At 38.3% G+C, this 26,156-nt stretch overlaps 1 protein-coding gene across 2 annotated transcripts in view; it reads right to left on the bottom strand.

Moving 5' to 3' along the window:
- NECAB3 (N-terminal EF-hand calcium binding protein 3) overlaps nt 1-24,378 on the bottom strand; it is a 99,248-nt gene extending 74,870 nt beyond the window's left edge. For both annotated transcript variants that reach the window (XM_026681685.2, XM_087959434.1), the window contains exon 1: nt 24,067-24,378. In XM_026681685.2, the coding sequence (XP_026537470.1) occupies nt 24,067-24,183 (117 nt within the window). In that variant the 5' untranslated portion in view covers nt 24,184-24,378. The remainder of the gene's footprint in view (nt 1-24,066) is intronic.
- Between the last annotated feature and the right edge of the window lie 1,778 nt (nt 24,379-26,156).

Raw genomic sequence — 26,156 nt, 5'->3', positions numbered from 1 at the left:
TAAATGTGTCTACTATTCCATAGCTATTAAGGGTTATTGTTTGCCTGGGAATTTCTAAGTAATAGTTTTCTCCCTACCAACTGAAAATGTTAATGTCAATTAACATCTTCCCCAGTGTTCATGTTCCTTATAGTTTTATACTCTCTTACATACACACATTCATTTAAATATACTTTATATTCTTCTAAAATTGCCTTTTGGGTAGCTTCTTTTCTGGTCTATTAACTATTTCCCACTTAACTCATATTGATCTAAACACAATTTATATAGCCAAATGTTTCTCTGTGTTTATGTATATAACTAACTCTATGAGAAGTACAATGGCTTCTGTATTAGTCAATTGTAACAGATATAAAGAAAAACTAGCTGGTAAATGGTTAGATAAATTATGGACAATTTCACTGTACCAGTCTGTAAAGAGTTGTTGGAGTTGTTTTGTATTTTGCTTCCCAAGAGAAATATTGGATTGGTTATAAATGAATAGAATTATTAAAGCATCTCTGCAATACAGAATATTTCTTCAGAGTAAGTTCCTGAAAATAGAGATGATTCTCATGGCACCTTAAAAACCAACACATTTATTTTCCCATTAGTAAGTAAAATCTTCTCTAGTATTTTTTTTTTTTTGCAAAGGACTAACATGAAAACATGGCTTGATATCCTTTGAGAGTCTTTTTTACAATCTTAGCAAATTAGGTTAATTTCAGACTCTGACGTTAGTGCCCTTACAATAAGCTTTTCTTTCAATTCTAGTATTATTTAATTGCTTTCAAGTGGAATCTACTCATATACATTATGCTAAATGGGTATTCTGGAGTTCTATCCTAATGCTTGCAGTGAATGTGCCAGTTTTTACAATTATTGGAAGCCAACTAAAACCACTGATAAATAGTTATCACATAGACAGACCATATGGCTGCTTACTAGGAGATAAACCCCTACAAGCTACTGTGGGCCTTAATCCCCCTTTAGGATACACATACAAAACTGCAGCCACCCAACACTCTTTTAATAAGCTCTTATATTATTGAGTACTGACTGATCATGTTTCCCCTTTGCTGACATATTTCTACAAGGTAGGAAGTCGAAGTGACCCAAAGTTCAAGGTAATGTAATTGAAGGGCTCTTTAGAAAGCCATCTCCAAACACGGAAATTCAGTGACCCAATACAATGAAACTTCCATGCTGCCAGCAAAAAAATATAATATAATCCCACATGCTAGAAAACATAAGACAAGGAGAGAGCAATAATCATTCCTGAAAAAAATGTTTCAGGTTCTTGCATTTTTGTTTTCTTCCAATGCACAATTACTGCTCATCTTTTCCCCCCTCCCCTGCAAGGACAGCTGCTGGTAGGTCTATAATAGAATCTCACAGTGTGCTGGCATTTTGAATCCCCACTGTGGGTACAGGTAGGGTGCGAACTGCAGGGGGGATGCATTTGTCCCTCATTTTCTAACAAAAACTTCAGTATTGTACATTGTCTTATCTAGATGCAATGATTAAGAGCTGGACTGCTACTCAAAAAGGATTGCAATTTTGTGGGCCAGAAAGACTGTTTTCCTAACAAATGTTCATCTATCCTGTGCAGACACATTATTTTATCACATTTTATTAAATATGAATTGGTTTGACAGTTGTTCTTTCTTCTGATCCACAGTCTTCTAAATAGTGAGGCTATAAATTGTGTTCCGTAATCAGCATCTGAATATCTCACATCAAGAGGCTAGGTGACTTTCTCTTCTGAAAAACCACAGTCTATCTAACTACATGGATTCTAATTCTTCCACAAAGAGACTAAACAGAAAATGATTCTGATATTCATTTATAGGTTGCAAAGAGCAAAGGAAAAGGAAATGATTGAGTGACTAAAAGCTAGTCTTCCTATCTAAGGAAAACTGGATTCATGCATTTCACTAAGCATGACGTCATTTCTTTCAGCCTAGTGTGATATGTGAATCCATTTTGTGGTTTGCAATCCATGATTTATGGCTTTACGTGTATAAATCAAACCAACTTGGTTTGTTCAGACTAAGTTTAAAAGAAGGATGTGTGCCTACATTGTGTTTGTTTCAGTCACATTGAACCTTAAGTAATGTGAGTAGTCTTAAATCATCTATTGTTGAAACATAAGTGTTGTTTTTTTAATCACATTAACTTTACTGTTTGGTTAAAACCTATGAAGAACTTTGATGGCCACAGCTAAGGCTAATGGGGATGGGAGGATGGGATGAAAGTATGCAGTCATGGGGCCATTTAAAAAAATACTATGGCCTGGCACATAAATGGGCAGCCTTTTTGCTGCCAAAATTTCTTTCTGAATAAGAAATTTAATTATTTTGGAGAAAGAAGGGCAACTTTAGAATCAGAGGCATTTCAGAGAAACAGTAACAGGTAGGGCTAGCCCAAATATCCTGACTCTTTCACGGAAGGAGGATAGTGTGGCATTCAGACATGTTGGGATAAGTGGCCCAACTGGGCCAAAACAAAAGAAGATAAAGTTGCTGTTGTTATGTTTTTGAAACTGTGCTCAAGAGCCAGAATCTTTGGGGGTGGGGGAGGAATTAGTATGCCAATCTGCCATTTTATTGTTACTGTGTAAGAGCTGGGGCTGAGTTCAGAATCCATCTAGACCCCGTAGAACCATCTCTAGAGCCACAAATTCTTAATGGATGTACATTATTGCTTGCTGAGCTTCATTAGTGCACAAACAATGAGATGTGCGGGACTCTTTCTTTGTTTCTTTCTGACTGATTTTCGGTAGATAATAGACTGGATGTCACAAGGAGGTAGAAAAACCAACAAGAAGGAAGCTGTCATTGCATTTCCTAATATAGGCATAAATTCTGACTAGAAAATTATAACTTGCCATTCTACTACCTCCCTTAGAACAAAGTCTACTTAATAATAGTTATCTCCACAAGAATTGATGTGTAAGAATGGATCACTAAATAGGCCACTAAGTGACAGCTGAAATCCTCCCTTTAAGAATCAGTATTAGCCCTCCAGCTAAACAATTGAGCATTTGCAGAGAGTGGCAATATCTGCTAAGAATCAAGTTTTTAGAGAACATTTTTTTAAAATTATTCTCACTGCATAGAGCCACAAATCTTTCTCATAAAAATTAAGTTACATTTTGGGGACTTTTTAATTTTCTAGTTTAAATTTAAATACAAATGACATGAAGAAAAAGCAAAAATTATTTACCAATATGCACAATTATGTGAAAGTCTGCATAGTCACCTCCATGATCAGCCATTCCATGTTTAAAGAATTTGAAGAAGGAGGAAATTGGCATGGAAAGTTTTTGTTAAACACTAAAGCAATATAAATAAAAAATGTATATGGAATGAAGCCAGAATAATCTCTGATTTCTTTGTTATACATATCCTCCGTCTTCTAGGATTTTGTAAGATAAACATGGTTGACTGAGATAGCAATGAGAATGGAGGTGGAGAGAGAGGGAGAGGAAGAGAGAGAGGGAGAGAAAGAAAGAGTGCGCGAGAGAAAGATCACTCTCACACACACTACTAGCTAGCAAGCACCAGCCATAATGCTACTGGTAAGAATGGAAATGCGACTTTTCCCAATGGTGTACAAGAGCTTTGCAATTTAATTTGTTCAGTGCAGCTAAAGTGCATTTATCTTTGGCCAAACAATTTTCTGAGTTTCTGCAATGGCAGGGTTGAACCTATAGGGTGAAAAGTAAGGGTGGGAGGTCTCAACCATCCTATTCCACAAATCTAGATCTTCCTGTTTCTTGCAGTGTTCTAATCTTTAATTAGAAGATCAGAAACAATATCATGTTAGCGCCTTTTCTGACTCCAGTCTCCAGTCTCCAATTTGGATTTTAAAAGGTTTAAAAAATGATCTCCATAAGGGGAAGGGCTGGAGCATCTTTGGCCATATCATTAATCCATACTTAATCAAGAAGATTCAGCTTGAGAGAGAGGTTTGTTGATTTCATGTCTAGGAAATAGCTGCCAATCTTATTTTTGATGGAGGGGGGAGGGCATCACAACAGCTTTATCAATAATGGAGCCACAAAGGTGGGGAAAGGAGGGTACATAGAGGTGCTGCCCAGGTTGGGAAGGGTGCATTGGGGTGCGTGAGAGGTGCTGCACAGGTTAATGGAGCCATGCATTGATGCAGCATGAATTGAGAAGGGGGTGTACCTTGAGGCATGAGAGTGCTGTAGAGTTAGAGAAGGTGTGCAAAAGGTGCTGGATTGATCATGTGCAGATGCAGCGCAGATCAGGAAGAGTGCATGAGTGGCTATACAGCAGGGGTGGGCAATTAATTTCTGTCGGGGGCCACATGGAAAATCAGATCTGCGTTCGAGGGCCGAACCAATTTTATAAAAGGCCATTATAGATAGATAGATAGATAGATAGATAGATAGATAGATAGATAGATAGATAGATAGACAGATTCTTCCGCTACGAATAAACGACTGTGTGTGTGTGTGTGTGTGTGTGTGTGTGTGTGTGTGTGTGTGTATGAATGTACCCCCTCAGTTTACACAAGTTGGCCACTTATAAGATAAAAAATAAATAAACGCCCACCCCCCAAAACATAACTCCTCCGGTGCCCACGGATAAACTGTGAATCACCAATTAGTAGCAGGGCTGACCCTCCCTCTTGAACCAACGTCTAATTGGGGGGAGCAGACCGGCCTTCAGTCTCTTGCGAGAAACTGCTGGCTAACCCTGCAAACCACTTGCCGAGGTGTGTGTGTGGGGGGGCTTTCGCCTGCCTTTCCCCCCGCCCGCCCAGTGCACCCATCCCGCCGCCGCTTTTGCCGTTAAACCGCGAGTCCTCCCGGGCGCTTGGGAAGCCCGCTCAGCAGAAAACATCTGTGCGCCTCTCCCAGGACCTGCCCGCTCTGCCCAGCCAGGACATCCACCACCGAGCGCGCCTCAGTCCGGCTGCAAGGTCCCGGCACCGGCGCGCTGAGGGTGCCGCTGTTCTCTCCCATCTTACTGCAGGGGAAGGCCGTGCTTGGAGGGAGGTGTGAAGCGCCTGCTGGTGCTCGGGTCTACGGGAATACGCATCACAACAGCGGGCGTTAGGGGAGGAAGGAGGTGGCGGCAGAGCTGCTGCTGTTGCTGCTGCTGCTGCTGGCTGAGAGGCGAGGGAAAGGCGCACCCAGGGCGCAGCGATCCAGATGCCCAAGAGCGCACAGCGGGCCGCTCCGAAGCCAGGCACGGGAGAAAACTGCCCCAGCCCCCCACGCAGGTCGGGCCCTCGCCACCACTGCCAGTCCTGGCCGCTCTGGCTGCCAGTCGCTCCTTGGGGCGCAGCTCTTCCCATGGCCCCATTGTGCTTCTCGTGCTCCTCGCCGCCGGCGGTGCTCGGGGCTCCGCCTGAGCCGAGCGGTGGGAAGAGGCGTGTCAAAGCTGCAGCGGCCAGCTCAGATCTCTTGGTCCAGGGGAATCCCCCTCCACCGAGGCGCCTGAGCCTCGGTGGAGGGGGATTCCCCGGGACCAAGAGATCTGAGCCGGCCGCTGCAGCTTCAACGCGCCTCTTCCTGCCGCTTGGCTTCGCCGTCCCATGGCGCTGGGTTCCGGAGCGCAGCCCCAAGGTCTGCCGGCCGCGGTGGGGAGCCCGGAGCTGCTCAGCGAGCGATTGGCCGAACCCCAGAGCGCTCCTTTGGCACCGCCTCCCGCACCCCCTTCCAAATCAAATGCGGCTAAGGCGAAATCAAGCGGGGCTCCATCAGTGGCGGCTGCAAGGGCAGCGCTCAGGGATCCTTCTCCCGCAGTCATGACGGAGGGGTGGGGAGGCGAGCCGGCAGCATCCCGTGCTCCTCCCGGCTCGGCGGCTTCTCTCCCCACGAAGGGACTGCGGCAAGACCTCAACAGGTTTCAGCTCTCTTCGCTCCGCCGGGCTCCTACTCCCGTTTCCTGCTCCGCCTGACAAGCCCTCCAGGCGCCCTGCTCGCTCTCCGCCGCCCGCCCTCCGCCTCAACCGCCTCCTCTCGACACATCTGAAAGCAGCTGAAAAGTGGCCGCGGTTACATACAGACCAATCTTCGGCGGGATGGATTAAAAAGACCAACGGGCTGGATGTGGCCCGCGGGCCGTAGTTTGCCCACCCCTGCTATACAGGATGGGAGCAGAGGGGTTGGGAAGTGTTGCACGAGTAGGGGAGGATTACTAGAGCAATTTGCAACTTTCTCTACCAGCTTTCCCATTGCCAATGCTCCCTGCCAGCTTCCCATAAACCAAGACTTAGCTTGTGGGAAGCTGGCAGAGAGCAGCAGCAACCACAAATAAATTTACATTTCCTGCCAGCTTCCCCATTGACTTATTTCTGCTTAGGTCTCAGGGACAATTGGAAATGACAATTAAATGACTGTAGCTGGTCACAGCCATGTGGTGGTACTGATACAGCTACAACTTCAAATTTCATTCTCGCTGTAAGTTAGTCCGTATGTGGTATCTTGGTTCAAAATTTGTTACTCCCATAACACACCGTTTTGCCCAACTGAAGATTATAAACAAGCACACATATTGTTTTAGTAATATATGGCTACAGATTCCTCTCCTCACTGCAATACTGAAAACATTTCTTTATTAGCACATAATTGTAAATATAATGAGCTGAAGACAGTATATATAAAAGTAAATGGACAGTTGAGCTTACATGTTGAAGGCTAAAATTTACATATGGGGTGAAATGGGGGGGTGACCCCCATTCAGCATAGAATGCATATACCTACCAAAGATTCCACTTAAAAACTGCAGAGAGGATTGGAAGAGGGGTTTTTTTTTGTCTGAAACATTGGAAAATTCATATCAAAATGTATATATGTTGCTGGGCTAAATCAGGGGTAGCCCATTTTTTGGTGACTGCTTGGAGGAACAAGGGTAATGTGGAAGAAATAATAATATAAAATGACAGAGCTTTTATCAAGAACATGATCCGAGCCAGGTTTTTCTACTTTTTTCTGGGATTTGGGAAAACAGAAATATTTCTTTCTTTGTAAATGGTGAGCCTACCAATTTTCCATCCCCAAATGTTAACAAAGTGTTCTGTCAATTTTTAGCGATTGTCCACTGAATTTTAGCAGCAGAGGGTAGGGGGTCTAAAAGATAGAAATTCATGAGTCAAAGTAGTTATATTGATTACTCCTGGTTTAGATGGAGCACTGTCCATGATTCTAAGAGCAGGGAAATACGATTGTAGGAAATGAAGCCAATAATGATGACTCCAGCAAATTTAAATCAATGTCTGTCAAATGGACTCACTAGTGCTGGTTCCATTTTAATTTTCCCATAATGAGTTACATAAGAGGTTGAGACAATTCCTAATTTTTCCTAGAATTACTTCTGTTCATTAGTAGTAAGAGCCCATCAGGCTTAATAAAGAAGAAAAGAATTAGCTTAACTAGATGATAGGCTTTTGCTTCATCACATCAAAATGACCTTTCCTCCTAAAATAATTCAAGATAAAATATTTATTCTTGCTTTGTTACATTATGAGGAAAGCAATTATTTTCTTCAGCAGGCCCTAACCGGTGGAAGTCTCTACAAAATGGATGTTCTCAAAGGAACAGAATAAATATAAGAAGTTTATGTCTAATTTAATGAAAAGAAGGACTATGGGAAACATGATAACAGTGTTCCAATATCAAATGCACAGATACAGTATATGTGGTGCCTTGCTCAATAGTAGTAACTGTGAGAAAGATCTTGGAGTCCTAGTGGACAACCATTTAAATATGAGCCAGCAGTGGGCAGCAGTTGCCAAAAAAGCCAACACAGTTCTAGACTGCATAAACAGAGGGATAGAATCAAGATCATGTGAAGTGTTAATACGACTTTATAGTGCCTTGGTAAGGTCACACTTGGAATACTGCATTCAGTTTTGGTCATCACGATGTAAAAATATGTTGAGACTCTAGAAAGAGTGCAGAGAAGAGTAACAAAGATGATTAGGGGACTGGAGGATAAAACATATGAAGAACAGTTGCAGGAACTGGGTATGTCTAGTTTAATGAAAAGAAGGACTAGGGGAGACATGATAGCAGTGTTCCAATATCTCAAGGGCTGCCACAAAGAAGAGGGAGTCAAGTTATTCTCCAAAGCACCTGAGGGCAGCACAAGAAGCAATGGGTGGAAACTAATCAAGGAGAGAAGCAACTTAGAACTGAGGAGACATTTCCTGACAGTTAGAACAATTAATCAGTGGAACATTTTGCCTCCAGAAGTTGTGAATGCTCCAACACTGGAAGTTTTTTAAAAGATGTTGGATAACCATTTGTCTGGAGTGGTGTAGGCAGGGTGTTGGACTAGAAGACCTCCAAGGTCCCTTCCAACTCTGGTATTCTATTTCTATTTCTAAGTTGCTTTGCAGTAAAATAGCTGGTGGATACAATTTTGCTTGAGACTGACTAGCAACAGTTTTTCAAGTATTAAGGCAGGCTTTCTTCTCAGCCATACTGAAAGTAGCAGGGATTAAATTTGCAACCTTCTGCATGCTGAAGGCTCCACCATTGGGTTCCTGCTTTCTTTTTTTTGAAAAACAGTATATTTGAGGAGAGAGGTGGCAAGGAGAACACTGAACTGTGTTCCCTGATGGATATTTTTCTACTCCAACATTTTCTGCAATCTGTTTTGACCTATCAGGATTTCACATTGTGAGTCTGCTTAAAAACACACTTCGAGAACTGCAGGAATGAAGGAAGAATTGAGATGAACAATTTGGAAAAACAGAAAAGCAGAAGCAGGACTTCTTTTGCTGCTGCTGCTGCATTTAAAAAGCACTTTTGTTGTTGCCATTGCCTGAGCCCGAATAGATGTTTTAGCAGATGATATTATTTTAATTCGCTGCTATATTTTAGAATGTCTGTGTTATCCCAGGGCTAAACTTTCGCTCATGGGTTAAGGAGGACAGCTTGACATGCCTGCAAAAGTGATTTTTGTTTAGTCTTCTCTTGGCCTCTATCCATTCTCTCCTTCCCCATGGAGCTAACACATCTCTGTGATGATGAACAGGATTTCATTCAAGAACTTTCATCACCACTAGAGTGGCTCAAAAGGCAGAATTATTGTTTCAGATAACACAGGATGAGTCAGCTTCAACCCAGCATGACTCTTGGTTCCTAGCCTGAACTTGCCAGCAAGACAGACTCTATATGCTGCATCCTGAGATTGTGGAGGGGCTGGGATCTTAGGAGCATGAAGTACAAAGTGGCATATCTATCTATCTGTGATGACCCAGGGCGTGGCACAAAAGCAACACAGTCACATAAATAAGAAAAGTCCCTTTAATACCTCCAACTTTGCCCCCAATGTCCAGTTATCTTCGGCTGGAGTTTAAACTCTCCCAACAACAGTCTTTAAGTGGAGGAAATTCAGTCCGAAAACAAAGTACATATAAACTGTAAATAAAAATCCACCCTGTAGCAATTAACTGGACAGGGCAGGATAAGAAATTGCAGACTTCAAAGGCCAGCAAAACACACAAGTTGGGAAGACACCAGGAACCCAGATAAACTTTGACAAAAAAAAAGATAATACATGATTTGTTTCCATTAAGTTGCTGTGTGCAAATTCCCTTTTTAAACACTGTTCCCAGCTACAGCTAATGAAGGGAATTAGGGCCCTTTCCTCCCCAGTAAGCCATGCAACTCACATTGCTCCCTTCTCCATTCCTCCCTGCATGCCCTAGGATGAAGAGGGGGTGGGCCTGGGTCTTCCTCTGAATTCCCTCTGCCTTGTTCTACCTCTCCCCTGCTCTGCCCAGCCGGACTGTGCCCTTCCCCAGTTTCTTCCTTAGCCACACTCCCACTCCCTGTCAGCTGCTCGGCCTCCCCCTCGGAATCAGATTCTGACAGGGGCATGACTCTGTCTCTCTCTCTCTCTCTCTCTCTCTCTATCATCTATCATCTATCTATCTATCTATCTATCTATCATCTATCTATCTATCTATCTATCTCTATCTATCTCTATCTCTATCTCTATCTCTATCTCTATCTCTATCTCTATCTCTATCTATCTATCTATCTATCTATCTATCTATCTATCTACCTATCTACCTATCTACCTACCTACCTATTTTCTATCAACTGTTTGTCTGTCTGGTTGCCTGTCCATCTAGCTATCCAGTTTACCATTCCTATCTCCTGAAAAGTATTTTGAAAGTTGTTAAGTTGAGTAATGTGATTGATTTCTGTCACATATATGTAAGAGGATATTATAGCAGTGTAAGACAATAGCTAAAATTAAATTTTCATTTTAGGAACGATTCATTTATAGTGATGGCTTATTCAAAGGGCAGTGTTACTTTCACAGTATCACCATCAATTAAAAAAAAAGGTCATCTCAACTAAATAGCTAAATCTGTTCATGAGGCACCACTGAGACTGATCCTGTTGTCAATTTCATGGATATCCTCTTCCTCCACAGACTTTTTAATTCCTAACCAAAGATCTATAAGTACCAAGTCTCCTAAAATCCACCTTTATATCTTAAATATAATTCATTTATATTCACAGAAATCAAGGCAAGGACAAAGAAAAATAAATGAGAAAGGTTGCTTGCAAAAAACATAAAGCTATCTAGAAATGTCCAAGATCAGTGTACATGAGATAAACTGCCAACCTAATTTATTGGTCTCCAAAATGAAACAAATATAAATACCTCTTTTTTCCCTAAGGTTTGGGCATGTTAGATGAAAATTACATGAATATTATCAGACGGCTTCTCAGACACAGAGATTTGTTTCTATACTCATTAATTTTCCTAAATCTGTCCATCTGGGACAGATGATTCTGGATAGGGAATGAAGGCAAACACATTGGTCAAAGGTTTTGAAGCTCTACTTGGTTCTCTTCTCAGCCCCAAGGTCTTGCCTTAACGATAAAACCCATTTTACTTGAACAAAATCTTCAGAAAGCCAAATTCTTGTATCAGATTCATAATGCCAATTTTTCTGCTTCTCTAACTCAATCATAGAATAAGCTCAAAATGACTCTATACAATATTTTTTTCCAGTCATTCAGTCCACCCAAACTTCAACAGTGCAGCTCCATTCTCTATCTCTGAAAGATATTTATTTGCATTATTATTTTCAGTTATAAATTTCTGCCTGAAGTTAGAAACACTTCAGGAAAACCTAAAAGCTTTAAGAGAAAGTGGCAGTGTATTCATTCTAATGGAAATGCTAATATCTTTTTAAATTCAAGATGTTCAGAACTTCAAAGCAAAGTCCATGAACATCTAAGCTGACCTTACAATGTAACAATGATTAGAATATCAATTCCATGCAAAATCATACACCCAAACATTGTTCCTCTTACGTTCCTGCCCCAGATTTAAAGTGACGGCTTGAGAAATTTCAGCATTCTTACACCAAATTGTATGATTCTCAGGAGCGAGACCCTGAGATCTCATAGGATTGCTTAAAACTATGTGTGAACCTCATCCATGAAAAAGAGGGTAAAATATGAAATCAGAATATGAAATCAGAAAACTTACACTCCTACATGTTCCTCAATTCCTCACCAATTGAATGCTTTTAGTATTCCATCTGCACCAGTAAAACAAAAAACAAAACAGTTTATCCTCTACAATTTTTAAAAATCTGTTTAACACTTGGATGGGAAAACTCCAGGGAGAGCAAGAGTTCTAGTTTAAAGTGAGAAATCTCAACAACATCCCAGAAGGCAACCACACAGCATGTCTGAGCTGTTACTAGGATAGTGAACTTAATTTGAAGCAGGCTTTGCTTTATGTATTTCGTTAATGACCCAGCTAATACCCAAATTGAGTAATGTTGATAAGGCAAGTATCATGGGAAAATAAGACATACAACCAGCTTGGAAACTAATAATAAATTGGCCTGTGTTGTGAATCTATCAAATTCAAACAACAGGCCAATTTATGATGAAGTCAGATTGCTAAAATCTGGAATTATTTCATTTCATTCTTGGCTGAAATGGCTCTAGCTCTCCTGTGTAAATACTGAATTCTCATGTAATGTTGCAATTCTTATTTTGGATTGTTAATATTTTTAATTAAAATTACACTTTATATTTTAGGATTCATAGAGACCATCTTAAGTGTCACAGATGTTATAAGATTCGTTGGCACTATGATAATGATCTCCACCCTATAATTTGGACTTCTATAACTGTCTCCATATTCTGGTTCCCATAAAAAAAAAATAGGCTTCCACTCTCTTCTCCCATTCCTAGTAGGTTTCCATTTCCTATGATGTCTATTTATACTGTCTTTCAATTTTTGTGCCCTTTAATAGAAAAGCCTCTGAATCCTGCATAATTCAATTGCTAAATAGAATGTGTTCGTTGTATAATAGTATACAGTTTTTTATTACCAAAACATCAGCGTCAAACTACCAGATTAAATTAACCATGTCTCATTGTTCTGAAGAACAGTATGTTCTGACTTCTGATTTTTTTTCCTGATAGTAAATTTTAAGAGCAGAAGATGAAACTATAAAAACAAGTAACTCCTATATAGAACAGTCTCTTGTAACATCTGATTTACCTGTCCCCAACTTGCCCCCATTCATTACATAAAGATCAGGATGCATTTTATATTCTGGTAATAATAGGAACAGAAACATCAGATAGAACAGGTCTGCCAGTTCCTTTATCCCCTGGTAACCCTACTACCTCCTCTAAAACTTCCTGCTGCTTAGCAATAACACCTGCTGCCTGCTATAAGCCTGTTTTCTTTTGCAATGTTCGTAGTTCTTTGCAAAGAAACAAAATACATCTAGAGATAACAAATACGTCCTTCCAGGCACAGTAAGCCTCATGTTCACGGTTACGGGAAAGAGTAGAAGTTGCCATAGGAATAGCCAGGTCACATAGGTTCAAAAATTTGCAAAGAGAAAAAGCAACACTGGCACATTTCACCACTTTATAGATGAAGAAGTCTGTCCGTGTGCAAGTGTGTATATGAGTTTTTTCTATATAAATCTTCTCTGCTGACCTTAAAAATAAGAAACATTCTGCTGGCCCTATTGCTGATTTGTCAAGTGATGAATAAAAAGAATTAATTTTTAATTATTAACATTAATGAAAAGAAGGACTGGGGTGACATGATAATAGTGTTCCAATATCTAAGGGGCTGCAACAAAGAAGTGGGGGGACAAGAAGCAATGGATGGAAATTAATCTAGGAGAGAAGCAACCTAAGGAGAAATTTTCTGATAGTTAGAATAATTAATCAGTGGAATGATTTGCCTCCAGAAGTTGTGGGTGCTGCAACACTGGAGATTTTTAAGAAGAGATTGGACAACCATTTTGTCTGAAATGGTATAGGATTTCCTGCTAGAGTAGAGGGTTGAACTAGAAGATCTCCAAGTACCCTTCCAACTCTGTTATTCTGTGAAAGCTGTCGTGTAGTTCACTGGTAGAGTATATGTTTTCAGTGTCAAATGTTCGATGTTTAATCTCTGGCATCTCCAGATACAGCTGAAAAATGCAGCTGAAATCTTTGATAGTCACCAACAGTCACTTGACAGGGCCAGGATCAACATTGACTTGATATATGGAAGCATCTTAGGTCTTTGTCCTAAAAAAATATCTGAAGGACAGTAAAATCTAGCAGTTGTTTGAATTTGTGTCTGAGTGAAGCAGAGAAGAAAAGAGGGCCATGGCGGTATTGATAAAACTACAGATTAATTTAGATGATATTTTAGGCAAAAAATGGGTCGATAAAGGCCAATCTGGAAGGGGCTTCTAAAGATTTGTTTCTTCTAAAAGTTCTGAATTTTCAATCTCCTTAAATTTTACTGTTTTTTTAAAAGATGTCCATACTGCAAAACCACAACTAGATGTCTTGAATACAGTTCAAAATCAAGTCACTTCCAATAATCTGAAATGTTCCAGTATTTAATGTAATGAGAATAGTTCTGCATCTGGAAGTTCTTGAAAATTGAGGTATGCTAGCCCAATTTCTTTACCAGGTCATAATGTCCTAGTCACATTAAACATGTGCAACAAGAGCTTACTTATTTCTCAGTAGACTGGCTGAACCTTTGGTAGAGTGAGGTATCTGTCTCAGGTAATTGATTTGGATATTTTGAGAAGTCAAATGATTATTAATTTTTGTGTTTTCCTCTATGAGATTTTCCTTGCAATGCCCTCAATATGTTGGCTGACTTTGGTTACAGAGCAGCTTGCCTTAGATTGGTGAGAAGTTTCTTTTGCTCCTCTATCTTAACAAAGAAAATGGCTTGCTCTGGCCCTGATTTCCAGGGCCTTTCTGGGGGAAAAAATTGTGGTTCTTTGGACTTTTAAATAGCTTAGCAAAACAACAGTTGTGAGATTAATTCTTTTGTGTGAATCTTTTCATGGCTAACAGCATGTGTTTCCAACATTTTTGTGCTGGTGGGCACAGTTAAAATTTTAAGAATATGTTATAGGTTATGTTCAACACCTCCACCACCCTTTCGGCTAGTGAGTTGTTTTCTATCAATGCAAGTTATCTTTATTTTTTCTTTCTTTTGGTTGTTTGCTTTTGCGGATGAGGGCAGGTGGGCCCATTTTTAAATTATCAATCATTTTTAAATCATTATCTAAAAATTGTTTTGTGCTTCTTAAGAACATATCAGAATTCCTATTTCACAAGGTCTGTTTGCAGGAGAAGAATGCAAATGACACATTAAGCTGGTACGCAGAAAATGTATGATTTATTTTTCTGTGCAAGTATTATTTTAACGTAAGTACCATGTATCTAAATAATACTATTTGAATCAATAATTGCCACAATAATACTGACATTGTTTTTCTTCTGTAACCAAACTGGCTTTGCAGACTTCTGAAGCAATACAAAAGCCCACTTTACTTATCTCTTATAAGAATTAATATGAGCATCACAAGGAGCTATGTTTCTTCCAAATCAGACTCTGCTATATAACTATTATTTGTGTTCTTCCATTTCAGTATACTTTAAATGTGGTATCTCATTAGCATACATAAAAATAAATGTAAATTTGGTATCTATCATTACTATAGATAGAATCAAACGTAAATCCGTAAGCAAAAAGTGGAAAATTCTATTTTAATATTAGCGTCCTGACTGTTCTACTAGAGTCTTTTAAAGGACTGATTTACTGATTGCCCCACATTAAGAATTTCATAAATACAGTAGTAGGCAAAGGGTTTTCATTCATTGCAGAACCTTAATGGAGCTCTCTGGATTTGATATTGGGCAGAGGTACTCTTGCAATTGAAATTTATTTCAACAATGACATCTATTTTTGTTATAAAGCAATTCATATAGCAAAATTATGAGATGTGCATATCTGGTGTGTGTGTATGTATACACATGTACCTAAACATATACACACACACATGTATATTGGTATGTTTATATGTGTGCAATAGGTTGGGTATGACCTTCCCCCATCTTCATTTAATCTAAAAAGCAGAGTTTACTTTCCTAGAATCTATCTGCATAAGAAACAAACATAATTTGCATTATGTGGGGATGTTAGCCAAAATGCAAGATGTTCACCGCTAATTAGCAAGATAATCACGAAGACTGATTAATTGCAACAAAGTAATGTGCTTCCTTTGTACAAGCTTCATTAACTAGGTCTGAGTCAAGCTGCTGCACACTGGTGCAATTGGATAGCCCTGGCATTCATCTTCCTGTCAACTTTTCCACCCTTCCCTCTCCTGCTTCATCTAGACTTGCCATGCCAATGTCCCATTGTATTATGTGCTGTGCAATATGGGCAAACAGGTTGTTCTCTTAAAGTTGGCACTTACTCAATGATTGTGTGCCTCCTTTTTTTTTACCTCTCCCCCATCTAGATTATTCTTAATAGATAAAAGTCAATAGACTCTCCTGCTCGAGCAGGGGGTTAGATGACCTCCAAGGTCCCTTCCAACTCTGTTATGCTATGGGAACTCAAGTTGAGAGCTGATAGCAAAGGCTGTGGTAGAGTCATGCTGGCCTGGAAGAGAGTGCACAGAAACATTATGTTTATAGCTCCCTTTTCCTACAAACCCCATAGGATTGTTCCTCTGCCAGCTTCAACCCTACTACCTTTAGCATTTCCCTCTACTTACAGGTATAGAGCTAGTTATTAGCTGTAACCCAAGAGCCATGCTCCTTATAAAAAAAGAGCATTAAAAGTGGAGATTATATGGGCTACAACCTCCCAATAATTTCTTTCCAAAATCTGCTCTCATGAGCTACTTTGGCTCCAAATTTGTGATTTCCAATAAACATTTGAGTGTCTTTCTGTAGAAGACAAGGTCCCAGATTACATTATATTCTTGATCAGGACTTTGTACCTGCCTTTTATATAAAACATTAAGAATGTGACTTGGAACACATTTTAAAAGAAAAAGAGATGCATGCATTAAAGCAAGAAGATGATCATAAGGCCAATATGTTTTAAACAAAATACAGTCCCAAACTTACTATCACAGAGCACCCAATTTATGAAGGTTACATTCTATAAGCAAATAAACGATTGGACTTAAGTTTAAAAATAATTCTGCCCTCATTCTGAGTCTGTAAAAGGAAAGTAGAAATATGTACAGGTGACTTTCTGTATTCTAAAAGACAAGAGCTGTGCATTGTGTAAGGAGCATTATCCTTTAATCTTGATTTTGGAAGATATTTGAAAATATGATTTCACCAATGGTTTATTTGGGTTGAATATGTGTGCATGACAGGGTCCAGATCTACCAGATCATCTTCCTCAGTATAAGTGAGCATATATTAATTTGATCCAAAAGTGGAATATTTAGTTAATGGGTCGGTCAAGTACTTCCAGCTAATACTGTTTTCCCAACACTGACATTATTATTCTAGAACATTATTTTGGTGGACTGAAGCCAGTCAATCTGTGCTGCAATTTGCTGTGAGTTCTATAATTGCAGTTACTCAAGTCCAACAATTTGGACAATCATCCACTTATTCTCTTTGGGCAAATCCATCTTCTTAGACAAACAGAAGTGGATGCCCCAGAGATCAAAGCTCTGTTTTCTATTTTCTTCCACCTTTCCAGAGAAAGATGCCACAAAATACCCTTCTATGAAAGCCTTAATCATTTCACAGACTGCACAGAGCAAGATAGTGTTCCAAAAAGCTGATTGAACAGGATCCTTAGGAAAACTAATCTTTTGAACCATGTCTTCTATCTATAGAGAAATGTGTGGCTCTGAAGCTTCTCTATGCATTCAGACCAATTTCCTTGTCAAGTAGGAGTATGTGCATTTTCTCTTTTTATCTGTTGTTGACTCTTTTCCTCCAATTGTTGTATACAGGAAATAAATCTCCACAGTCTTCAAGCATCTTTTTCCACTTTAATTTAAAAACCTTTTGTGTTCCCACATCCACCTTGCACAAACCCAGTCTTTATCTAGCAAATTCTTCTTTCAGCTCATGATAGCCATGCAAAACAAATTTTTAAAAAAACATTAAAAACACAAGAACCCTAGCCAGGGCTTAAATGTTTTCTTCGGTTTATCTTTTGTATTTCTAATTTCTACAGTGTGTTTAATTTGCATTTTACTTGTTATTCTAAAATGTCTTATTGATCTTTCCAATTTAAAAGAAAATAGAAATTGTTTCCTTAAAGAAATTACTTGAATATATTTGTTCAATATACTAAAAATCATAATCTTTATTATTGTGAATATATCCGCATATTTTTTTTCTCTTCATATTTTCCCCCCACAACAACCCTGTGAGGTCGGTAAGGCTCAGAGACAGCGACTGGCCCAAGGTCACCCTTTGGCTAAGGCAAAACCTTAACTCACAGTCTCCTGTTTTCTAGCCTGGTGCCTTAACCATTAGACCAAACTGGTTCTGTTTTATATTATAATATTTTAACTATTGATAAATAGCTAAAATAGCTTAATAAAGCTATATTAGGAGATGCTGTCATCTTTGAAGAATATTCTCATCTAGTTTGTAGCATCTAACTGATCTCCATAAATCCCCCCAAAATTAAGTGTGTTTGGACTTGTTTTGAACTTAGAAAATCACTATAAGAAATTTCAGAGCTGTAGACTAGACTTAGAATTAAGAAGCCATCCTGGAAGGAAGCACATTATATCTGTCTTACTGCCAAGAAAACATTGTGGAAATGGACATGAATTCAGCAACATTTAAGTTTCCTTGGGATAACATAAGTAACTGCTGAAATAGCTTCTGGACCTTTCCAAAAACAAATTGTCCATAAAACAAAGTTTTCCCATTCCAAGGAAAATTCACATATAGAGCTAGTGAATTTCCTTTCTCCATAACTTCTATGTGGGAGAATGAAAACATTTGGAAGCACACCTCTTATAATAATTTATCTAAGAAATTTACAGAGTCAGCATATTTCCCCCAACATTTTGGGTCCACATTTTATCCACCCCAGAAGGCTGGAAAGCTGAGTCAACCTTGAATCTGGTGAGATTTGAACTGCCAAATTGCAGGCAGCTGGCAGTCAGCAGAAGTAGCCTGCAGTAGTCTGCAGTACTGCACTCTAACCACTGTGCCACCGTGCCTCCTAAGCTCTAAGATCGTCATAGACTCTTTGCTATTCTATTAATTTTCATCCCTCTTATACTTTTCCCTCAACAAAGGGGCTATGTATAACCCCATTATCATTAATTGTCTTGTTATCTTACCAACATCTCCATGGAGAGAATGGATTAATTAGTCCTAATCCAAGAGACAATATCCCTCCAATAGCTATTACTATCTCTTCAGTTTTAGATAATAAAATAGCCTAACCCTCTGTTGGTATACTGTATTGGACTGAAACTCCCAAAAGACCCAACCCAAAAGACATCTCATCATGGCCTAGTACAATGCATTCTCACAGTCACTATGATAATAACAGTTAAAAAGATGTTTAACCTATTTTCCTGCCCATCTCTAGGCACCCTAATTTAAAACCTTCATTGGTCTAGCCACTCTGCTTCTGATTAAGTAAACTGAAGCTCATTAAAAAGAAGAAAGAAAAAGAAAAAAGAGATGAAAAGAAAAAAGAAAAGAAAAAGAAAGAAACTTTTAATAACACTAGTTGGTCTGAAATGGTAGACTCCTTTAGATTTTTTTAACCACCATAGACGTACATGGCTACCCTTCCATTATGTCAATGAAGATAATTCTTTCTCATAGATAATTTAAAGAGCTTTCTTTAGAAATTGTCTTCCATTTTAAAAAACAGTTCTTTCCATTTGACTCAATAGCATTCCTTTATTCTTCACTGATATTTCACTGTGTTTTGTTAATTTTATTAATTAATGGTTTGTTATTTTAATTTGTACATGAACTTTCTGTTAGCTTATTTATATTATGTTTTTGCAAGATCTTTCTGTACCACAGAAAATATAACTCTGAGATATTGAAATGTTGTATTTGAGATAAGACTTAAATTAACAAATTTAATTTTTAAATGCCATATATCTTTAAATTCCTTTAAATCTTTTTAATAGAATAGAATAGAATAAAACAGATTAGAATTATTTAAATGCCTTCTGTTCCTAAATGCTACAGTGATTACTATATCAACTGTTACTAATAACCACAACTTTACTTCTGCTTCTAGCCAAGTAAGATAATTTAATGTATTTCACAGGAATATGTCTATGTATTCAGATGACTTATTTCTATTTAAGTTTGTACCTATATATATAAAAATGAAAGACCACTCATGCAGCATCACAGAATTTCCAGAACTGTAAAGCCTACAAACTTGAAATTTGGCATGTATATTCTTCTTGGCTTCTAGGTGCTCGCTAAGGAAGGATTTTTCAAAATGACCATCAGATCATTAATATTTCTTAATACAGTAATTAATACGCTCTGATGCTAAGGAGTTCTACTTCTCCTCCCCACCTGAAAAGAACTTTGTACCAACTGCCAGTTGCCTCACATTCCGTTACCTCACATTCCCTTACCTTAGTAACTCCACAGCCATTTACACCACTCGGGTGCCCCAAGGACACAGACAAACCTCCAAGTTGCCTCAACAACTTTCTAAAAGGATGCAAACTACACTTCCAAACAGGAAGCTACTTTGGCATCAAAGGTTGTAGTATTTTTATTACCCACCATCCAGTCAGAGCTGAAGAAGCTCCTTGGATGAAAAACAAAACATCTTCAAAGAAAACCAGAAAGTCCAGTTGTCTCCTGAAAAAGCACATCAGTTGGGACAACAGTTGGAGGATTGTACTTTTTCTGAATAGATAGATAAAGAGAGAGAGAGAGAGAGGGAGGGAGGGAGGGAGGGAGGAGGGAGGGAGGGAGGGAGGGAAGGTGGGGGAGAGAGAGAGAGAGAGAGAGAGAGAGAGAGAGAGAGAGAGGAAGGAATGAAAAGGAAAAAGGAAAGGAAACCCTTATGTGTTTCAATCACCTAGCCTGATCACATAGTTTCGTCGCAAAGCATGGGTAAACAGCTAGTATAATTATAAGCTCATTTTCCAACCCTGAAATTTCTAGAATGTGAAACTCTCAATAGGGACTATCTGCTATACATCTAAAATGTTTAACTTAAATTATGTTGCAATGGGATACTACTTGGTGAAATAATGATTATCTATTAAGTAGTTTATTGTACTGATGCCTCTTTTGTCTATAGGTATATATAGCTCCTAATAGTTTGTTATTATTTTACCTGCTTCCTTAAAATTATTTTCTTTTTAAAATCGAGCCATTTCTTAAGTTATTTCCAATAGCTATTGCCCAATATTCATTGTCATAGGCAACTTTTAAATCATTTATATGAAAAAAGAAACTGTTCTATGCATTTTCAACGAGAAATCTGTATTTAATTTTCTCCAAATGCCAAAATCTGATAAGCTTGCTTCAATGGGCAGTAACATTTTGCGACTGATAACTCTCGATTATAAAGGTAAACAAGTTTCTAAAAGAGAGTGATTCTAAAATAAAATTGGTAATTCTTCACTGTTGGTTGCATTGATGCAACCAACAGTAAAGTAAAATGTCTGACTTCTCAAAATTTTATGAGCTTTGCATTTGTGGAGTTAGAAACAAGGCTTTAAGCTATTATCTGTATCCATGGAATCAAACACAAAAAACTGATTCCCCCTTGTGCCCACAAGTGGGGAAGATACTGTATCTTAAAAGTATAATGCTAGATCTTTTCCCTTGGAAAGCAATTCCAGTTTTATACAGGAAGAGTAACTCCAAGGTAAATATACATCAAATTCAATCCTGCATTTATTTATATAGAAAAATTCATGTCTTAAATGTTTGAAACATAATGATTTAACAATATAGTGATACATTGAACAACTTAGCTGCAAATGTATTTGTCAAGTGTTCACCATATACTGTAGTTATCTTAAATATGAGTGCAGAAGAATTTTAAAGCTTACATGTTCTATCTTATTTTATTAGGAGCTTAAAATTAAACACCTAGCAAAAAGTATTTTTTTTACCCTAAGCAAAGCTCACCAGGAGTCTAACTAGTAATTATCACTAACTGATGAAAGAATGAGCTCTTATTTTAACATGTTAACTCCCATCTAAAGTTATATTTTGGCATATTAAAGGAAGAGAAAATGGAGGGTGCCACCATGTTCTTCTCATCGAATTTGTGATACTTTCCCATTAAAGTTCTCTGGTGAAATTTTTACCAGGTTTGGCTAAACATCCACACAATTACAGAATTCTGATTCTGGATGGAATTGTAAATGAATTCATGCAAATTTTAATAAAAGTTGGTCTTTTCAGAAATGTCTACTCAATCATGAATGTCAATGATAAAACAGGCTAGGAGGAAAGTTTGGTAAAATACAGGCAAACTTTTCTATGTCTGGGCTAGGAAAAGAGGCCATCCTTACACTATTATGGAGCAAATGTATTAACTGCATAAAAGTCTTTTATATAATTATTCATTTTATCATACATGACTACTGCAGGTAGTCCTCAACTTACAACCACAATTGAGCCCAAGACGGTTGTTAAGTAAGTTTTGCCACACTTTCTGGCCTTTCTTGCCACAGTTAAGTGAATTACTGCAGTTATTAAGTTAAATACATGCTAGTTGCCATGTGTCCAAATTTTGATCACCTGACTGGTTGTAAGTGGAGGACTATCTGTATTATTTCTGTATGTATCTTACAGTTTTGTAACTTGCAGACTCTGGGAAACACACAAGCATAGAAATTTTATCAACAATAATGATGGTAATGACGATGATATAAAGAGCACATAACTAAAATACATTACATTATTTTCCCAAACAGTATTTCACACTTGAAAGCATCATACAGAACAACAATTGTTATTACTTGGTGATTTGTAGTTGTTCAGTGTTTACATTTATCATTATGCACATTTTTATTCTTTCCAAACTATTGGAATACTGAAAATAAATTGTGTAAAAGAGGTTGTCCATCTGTCTGCCCGTCACAGGAGTTAAGAAGAATTCTTCTAAAGAATTCAGAAGCCATATTTTGCAGGTTTTCCCTAGCTTGGTATTATAAACCTAGATTAGCTTTTGTAACCAAAGAGTGGTCTACAAATACTAGGAATACAGCATGTCAATTATTTCGTATAAAGCACTTTGAACATTTGCAAAGCTTTACAAAGTCCTTATTGCCTTTCTAGGGATGAAATAACTCACAGAAATGATCATAAAATGGGCAGGAAAAAAAACTGGGCAACATCTGAGATGGAACCTCAAAGCAACACAGATTTGTGTGACAGAAACTTCCAGAAAGAAAGGAATTTTAATGTAGGTATTAATTATCTATAGTGGTTGAGGTAATTCTAATCTTGGAAATCATAACCTTATAGGCCTTCTCTCCGTTAAGTAGTTAATGGTCTAAAATTTGGTATGGCAGCCCTTAGAAAGGACATTCTTTCAGCGACAATGAAATCATGTGTTTTATTCTTAAATGAAGACAGGAAATTTTATGGAGTGGCACCTTTGCCCTAAACACCCTGCATTGCTCACTTCTGTTACAGTCTGAATCCTAGTCTCTTTTTTCATCCTTTATTCATATAACGTATGATTTAATCCTTGCGTACATTCAATGACTCTTCAAATCACAAACACAATTTGCTACTGATAATTGTATAACTTTATAGTAATTTTTCTCCTGAAAAAAGAAAAGTTTATTTCGCTTAGCTGAATAAAAATGACTAGGTTAAAAAAAAATACATCTCAATCTATTGCAGTTTATGCCAGGTGTGTAACAAGTGCATATTTATATTATGTCCAGGCAAATGTAATATTCTTCAAAATGCTTCAAGATTCTTTGCTGCAACATGGCTATGCTGTGGGGTCATGCCATGATTTCTTTGGACGTACATCATCTATAATGCTGATACCTGGTGGAAACCTGATATCCTTGATGGATTTTGGATTTTAACTCATCTGTCTATTGCAAGCAGATGTTGGGAGTTCTACAGATCATCTGGATTTTCCCACTTGTCAAAAATGAAACCTGAATGACTTTCTATCAAGGTCCACCCGTTTTCTATTATGAATCATGTTGATTAATATGGGGTTACAGCATATGAGAAAATGAATAAATTTGATTTTATTTAGAATTTCTGTTTTAAAAGTAGGATCAGAAAGAAATATAAATTAGTTGCAGGAAGATGAGAGGCAAAAATGAATGGAGCTGAACTATTTCAGGACAGACCTAGAAGACATAATGAACTCACAGTCCCATTTTAGGAAGGAAAGCCCTTATATCAACTATCAGTTACTCAAAATCATAGATTATATTTATAGTAGAGATGGGAACTGAATTCTTTTACCTCCCTTTTCTAATATTCCATTTCTGACTTTCCTGGCTTGTAATCTCTGTGCTGTGTATACAGATTCACATTTCACTGCCAAAGTATAGAATGGAGAGTTTCTAAGCAGAAATGTAACAGTTTTGTTTGCTTTCTTTCTTGATGCTTAATAAGTTCTTTTTAAAAAAAAAATCAGATTTCTATGCTACAACATTTCAAAAGCTTGAATGGGAATTACTGGGGAGAAGAACTACAGGTCAAATATACATATATATACAGATACTGTTGACAAGTTAAAACCACTCTATGAACAAAATATAGAAAACATGCACTATGCAACTACTTACATCATGAAAAATCGCTAATCCCTTGTCATAGTGCTCCGGGGTCTCTGTGGCTTTCATGCGGTATGCATGTTTGGCAGAGAGCAAACACATTGTCAGCATCTCTGTACATGCCATCATCTTCGTACTACAGCTTTGCCAACTCTTTCACACCAACACTGATCTTTCTGATCTCTCTCTCTCCCTCCAGAAAGTTGCCTGCCCCACTGGTTGCCCTGGATTCAGTGATGGTTAGCTGCTGAAGCTGCTGTGCAAGAGCTGGAAACAGCAACTAACTGAACACCGAAGAGATGCTCTTGCCAGCCTCCAGGCAACTTTCAGTGTATGCTTAAAACCCCTCCCCTAGATTGCTCTGATTGGTCAGGGTTTCTGACGGGCAAGTTTCCTCTTAGAATCTCATCATCACTCTGGAGCAGCAGACTCAGCAAGAGATTCCTCCTTAGAGAGAGGAGGATTTAGTGTAAGGATTTACAGGCCGAGCTTCTGTTTGTTGCAATAGACCTATGCCCATATACGCCACTCAGCTGAAAAAGTATCAAAGAAGAAAAGATTAGGAGAAGAACAATTTATGCAGCAGATATAAATACACCAGATAAAAGAGGAAAGACTGAATAATCTGAGCATGAAAGAAAATTAAGGGTGCTGCGCCAACAGATTCATACATACAAAAGGAAAACAAAGGCAAGAAGTGGGAAGGGGGAAATAACAGATGTGCAACCAACTTGTGTTTGATGATGCTAATTACTATGTCCTGAACAGATACTTCCTAATATATCTGTTAAGGCTATTTGTGCAAAGATCAACTTATGCAGCTGCATAATATGTCCTAATGGCCAAAATGTGCCAAACTTGAGACAGGAAATGGGGCATATCTAGGACTAATGCAGGTAATCTAAATATATGTTTTCTATCTAACAAAGAATTATGTGAACTCTTCAACTGACTAACCCCATGAAGAGCCATGGGGTGTGCATGTGTTTAATATTAATATCCATCTGGTGATCTTTTTCTTTTCTCCTATTTCATGTCTTAAATTTTATTATTCATGTCTCCCCAAAAATAAGACCCTGTCTTATATATTTTTTGCCACCAAAAAAGGCACCAGGTCTTATTTTCGGGGGATGTCATCCACCAACTAACCTCACTGGCATGCGTTGCCCCCAGCCTCCTTTTCGCTGTCAGAGGCCTTCAATAACTTCTTCTACAACTGGCAAGGCTTTCCTGAAGACCTCTGCAGCTGATAACAGAGCTCCAGATTTATCTGTTATTAGCTACAGAGGCCTTTAGAAAAGCCTTCCTGGCTGCAGAAGAAATGGGCCAGCAAAGCAGGTGTCGGGGTATGTGAGGCCTGGCTACAACTGTCCAAAGGTAAGTAGTAGGGCAGCTCCACCCCCCAATCCCCACCCTAGCTTAATTTTTACCCATGTACTATGGAGTGGGCAGGTTCTTAATTAGGGCTTATTTTGGGAGGTAGGGCTTATATTGGGCATATATGTAAAAATCAAGTTAGGACTTACTTTCAGGGTAGGTTGTATTTCCGGGAGAACAGGGTAGTTTATTATAGTTTTAGGTCTTTTTTTTCTGTTTCCTGTTGTTGTTTTTATCCTGAATAAAAAGAACTGCATTATGAGTAGTAACGTGTATATACACACACATCCTATTTCAATCACAAAAATAATAAGAAAGGGATTTCCTACTCAGGAGATAACTCACAAATGGTTAAACTATCTTGGAACATTCCCAATATCAGTACTATAGATAAAAACAGTCCTTCAAGTCTGCTTAAAAGTATAAAATCCTTTTATTTTGCATTATACAGTATAGTCCTTCTGGGATAACTGTACCTAACAAGGAAAGAAAGGAAGACAAAATGCTTTACTAGGTGGACTTTTTTTATTGTATAGAGAAGAATCTGCATAAACAATTGACATTTTTCCACAGTTCCTCTAGTACAAGGGTCTTCAAACTTGGCAACTTTAAGACCATGGGAGCTGAAGTCCACAAGTCTTAAAGTTGTCAAGGTTGGAGACCCCTGTTCTAGAACATAGTCACCACAGCAAGTCTATGGACTGGGTTCAGATATTCATGGGGAT

Source organism: Notechis scutatus, chromosome 3 (assembly GCF_049901735.1).
Source record: "Notechis scutatus isolate UNSWTSFEM ecotype Mainland chromosome 3, rNotScu1.2, whole genome shotgun sequence".
Lineage (NCBI taxonomy): Eukaryota > Metazoa > Chordata > Lepidosauria > Squamata > Elapidae > Notechis > Notechis scutatus.
This window is presented reverse-complemented; position numbering and strand designations above follow the sequence as displayed.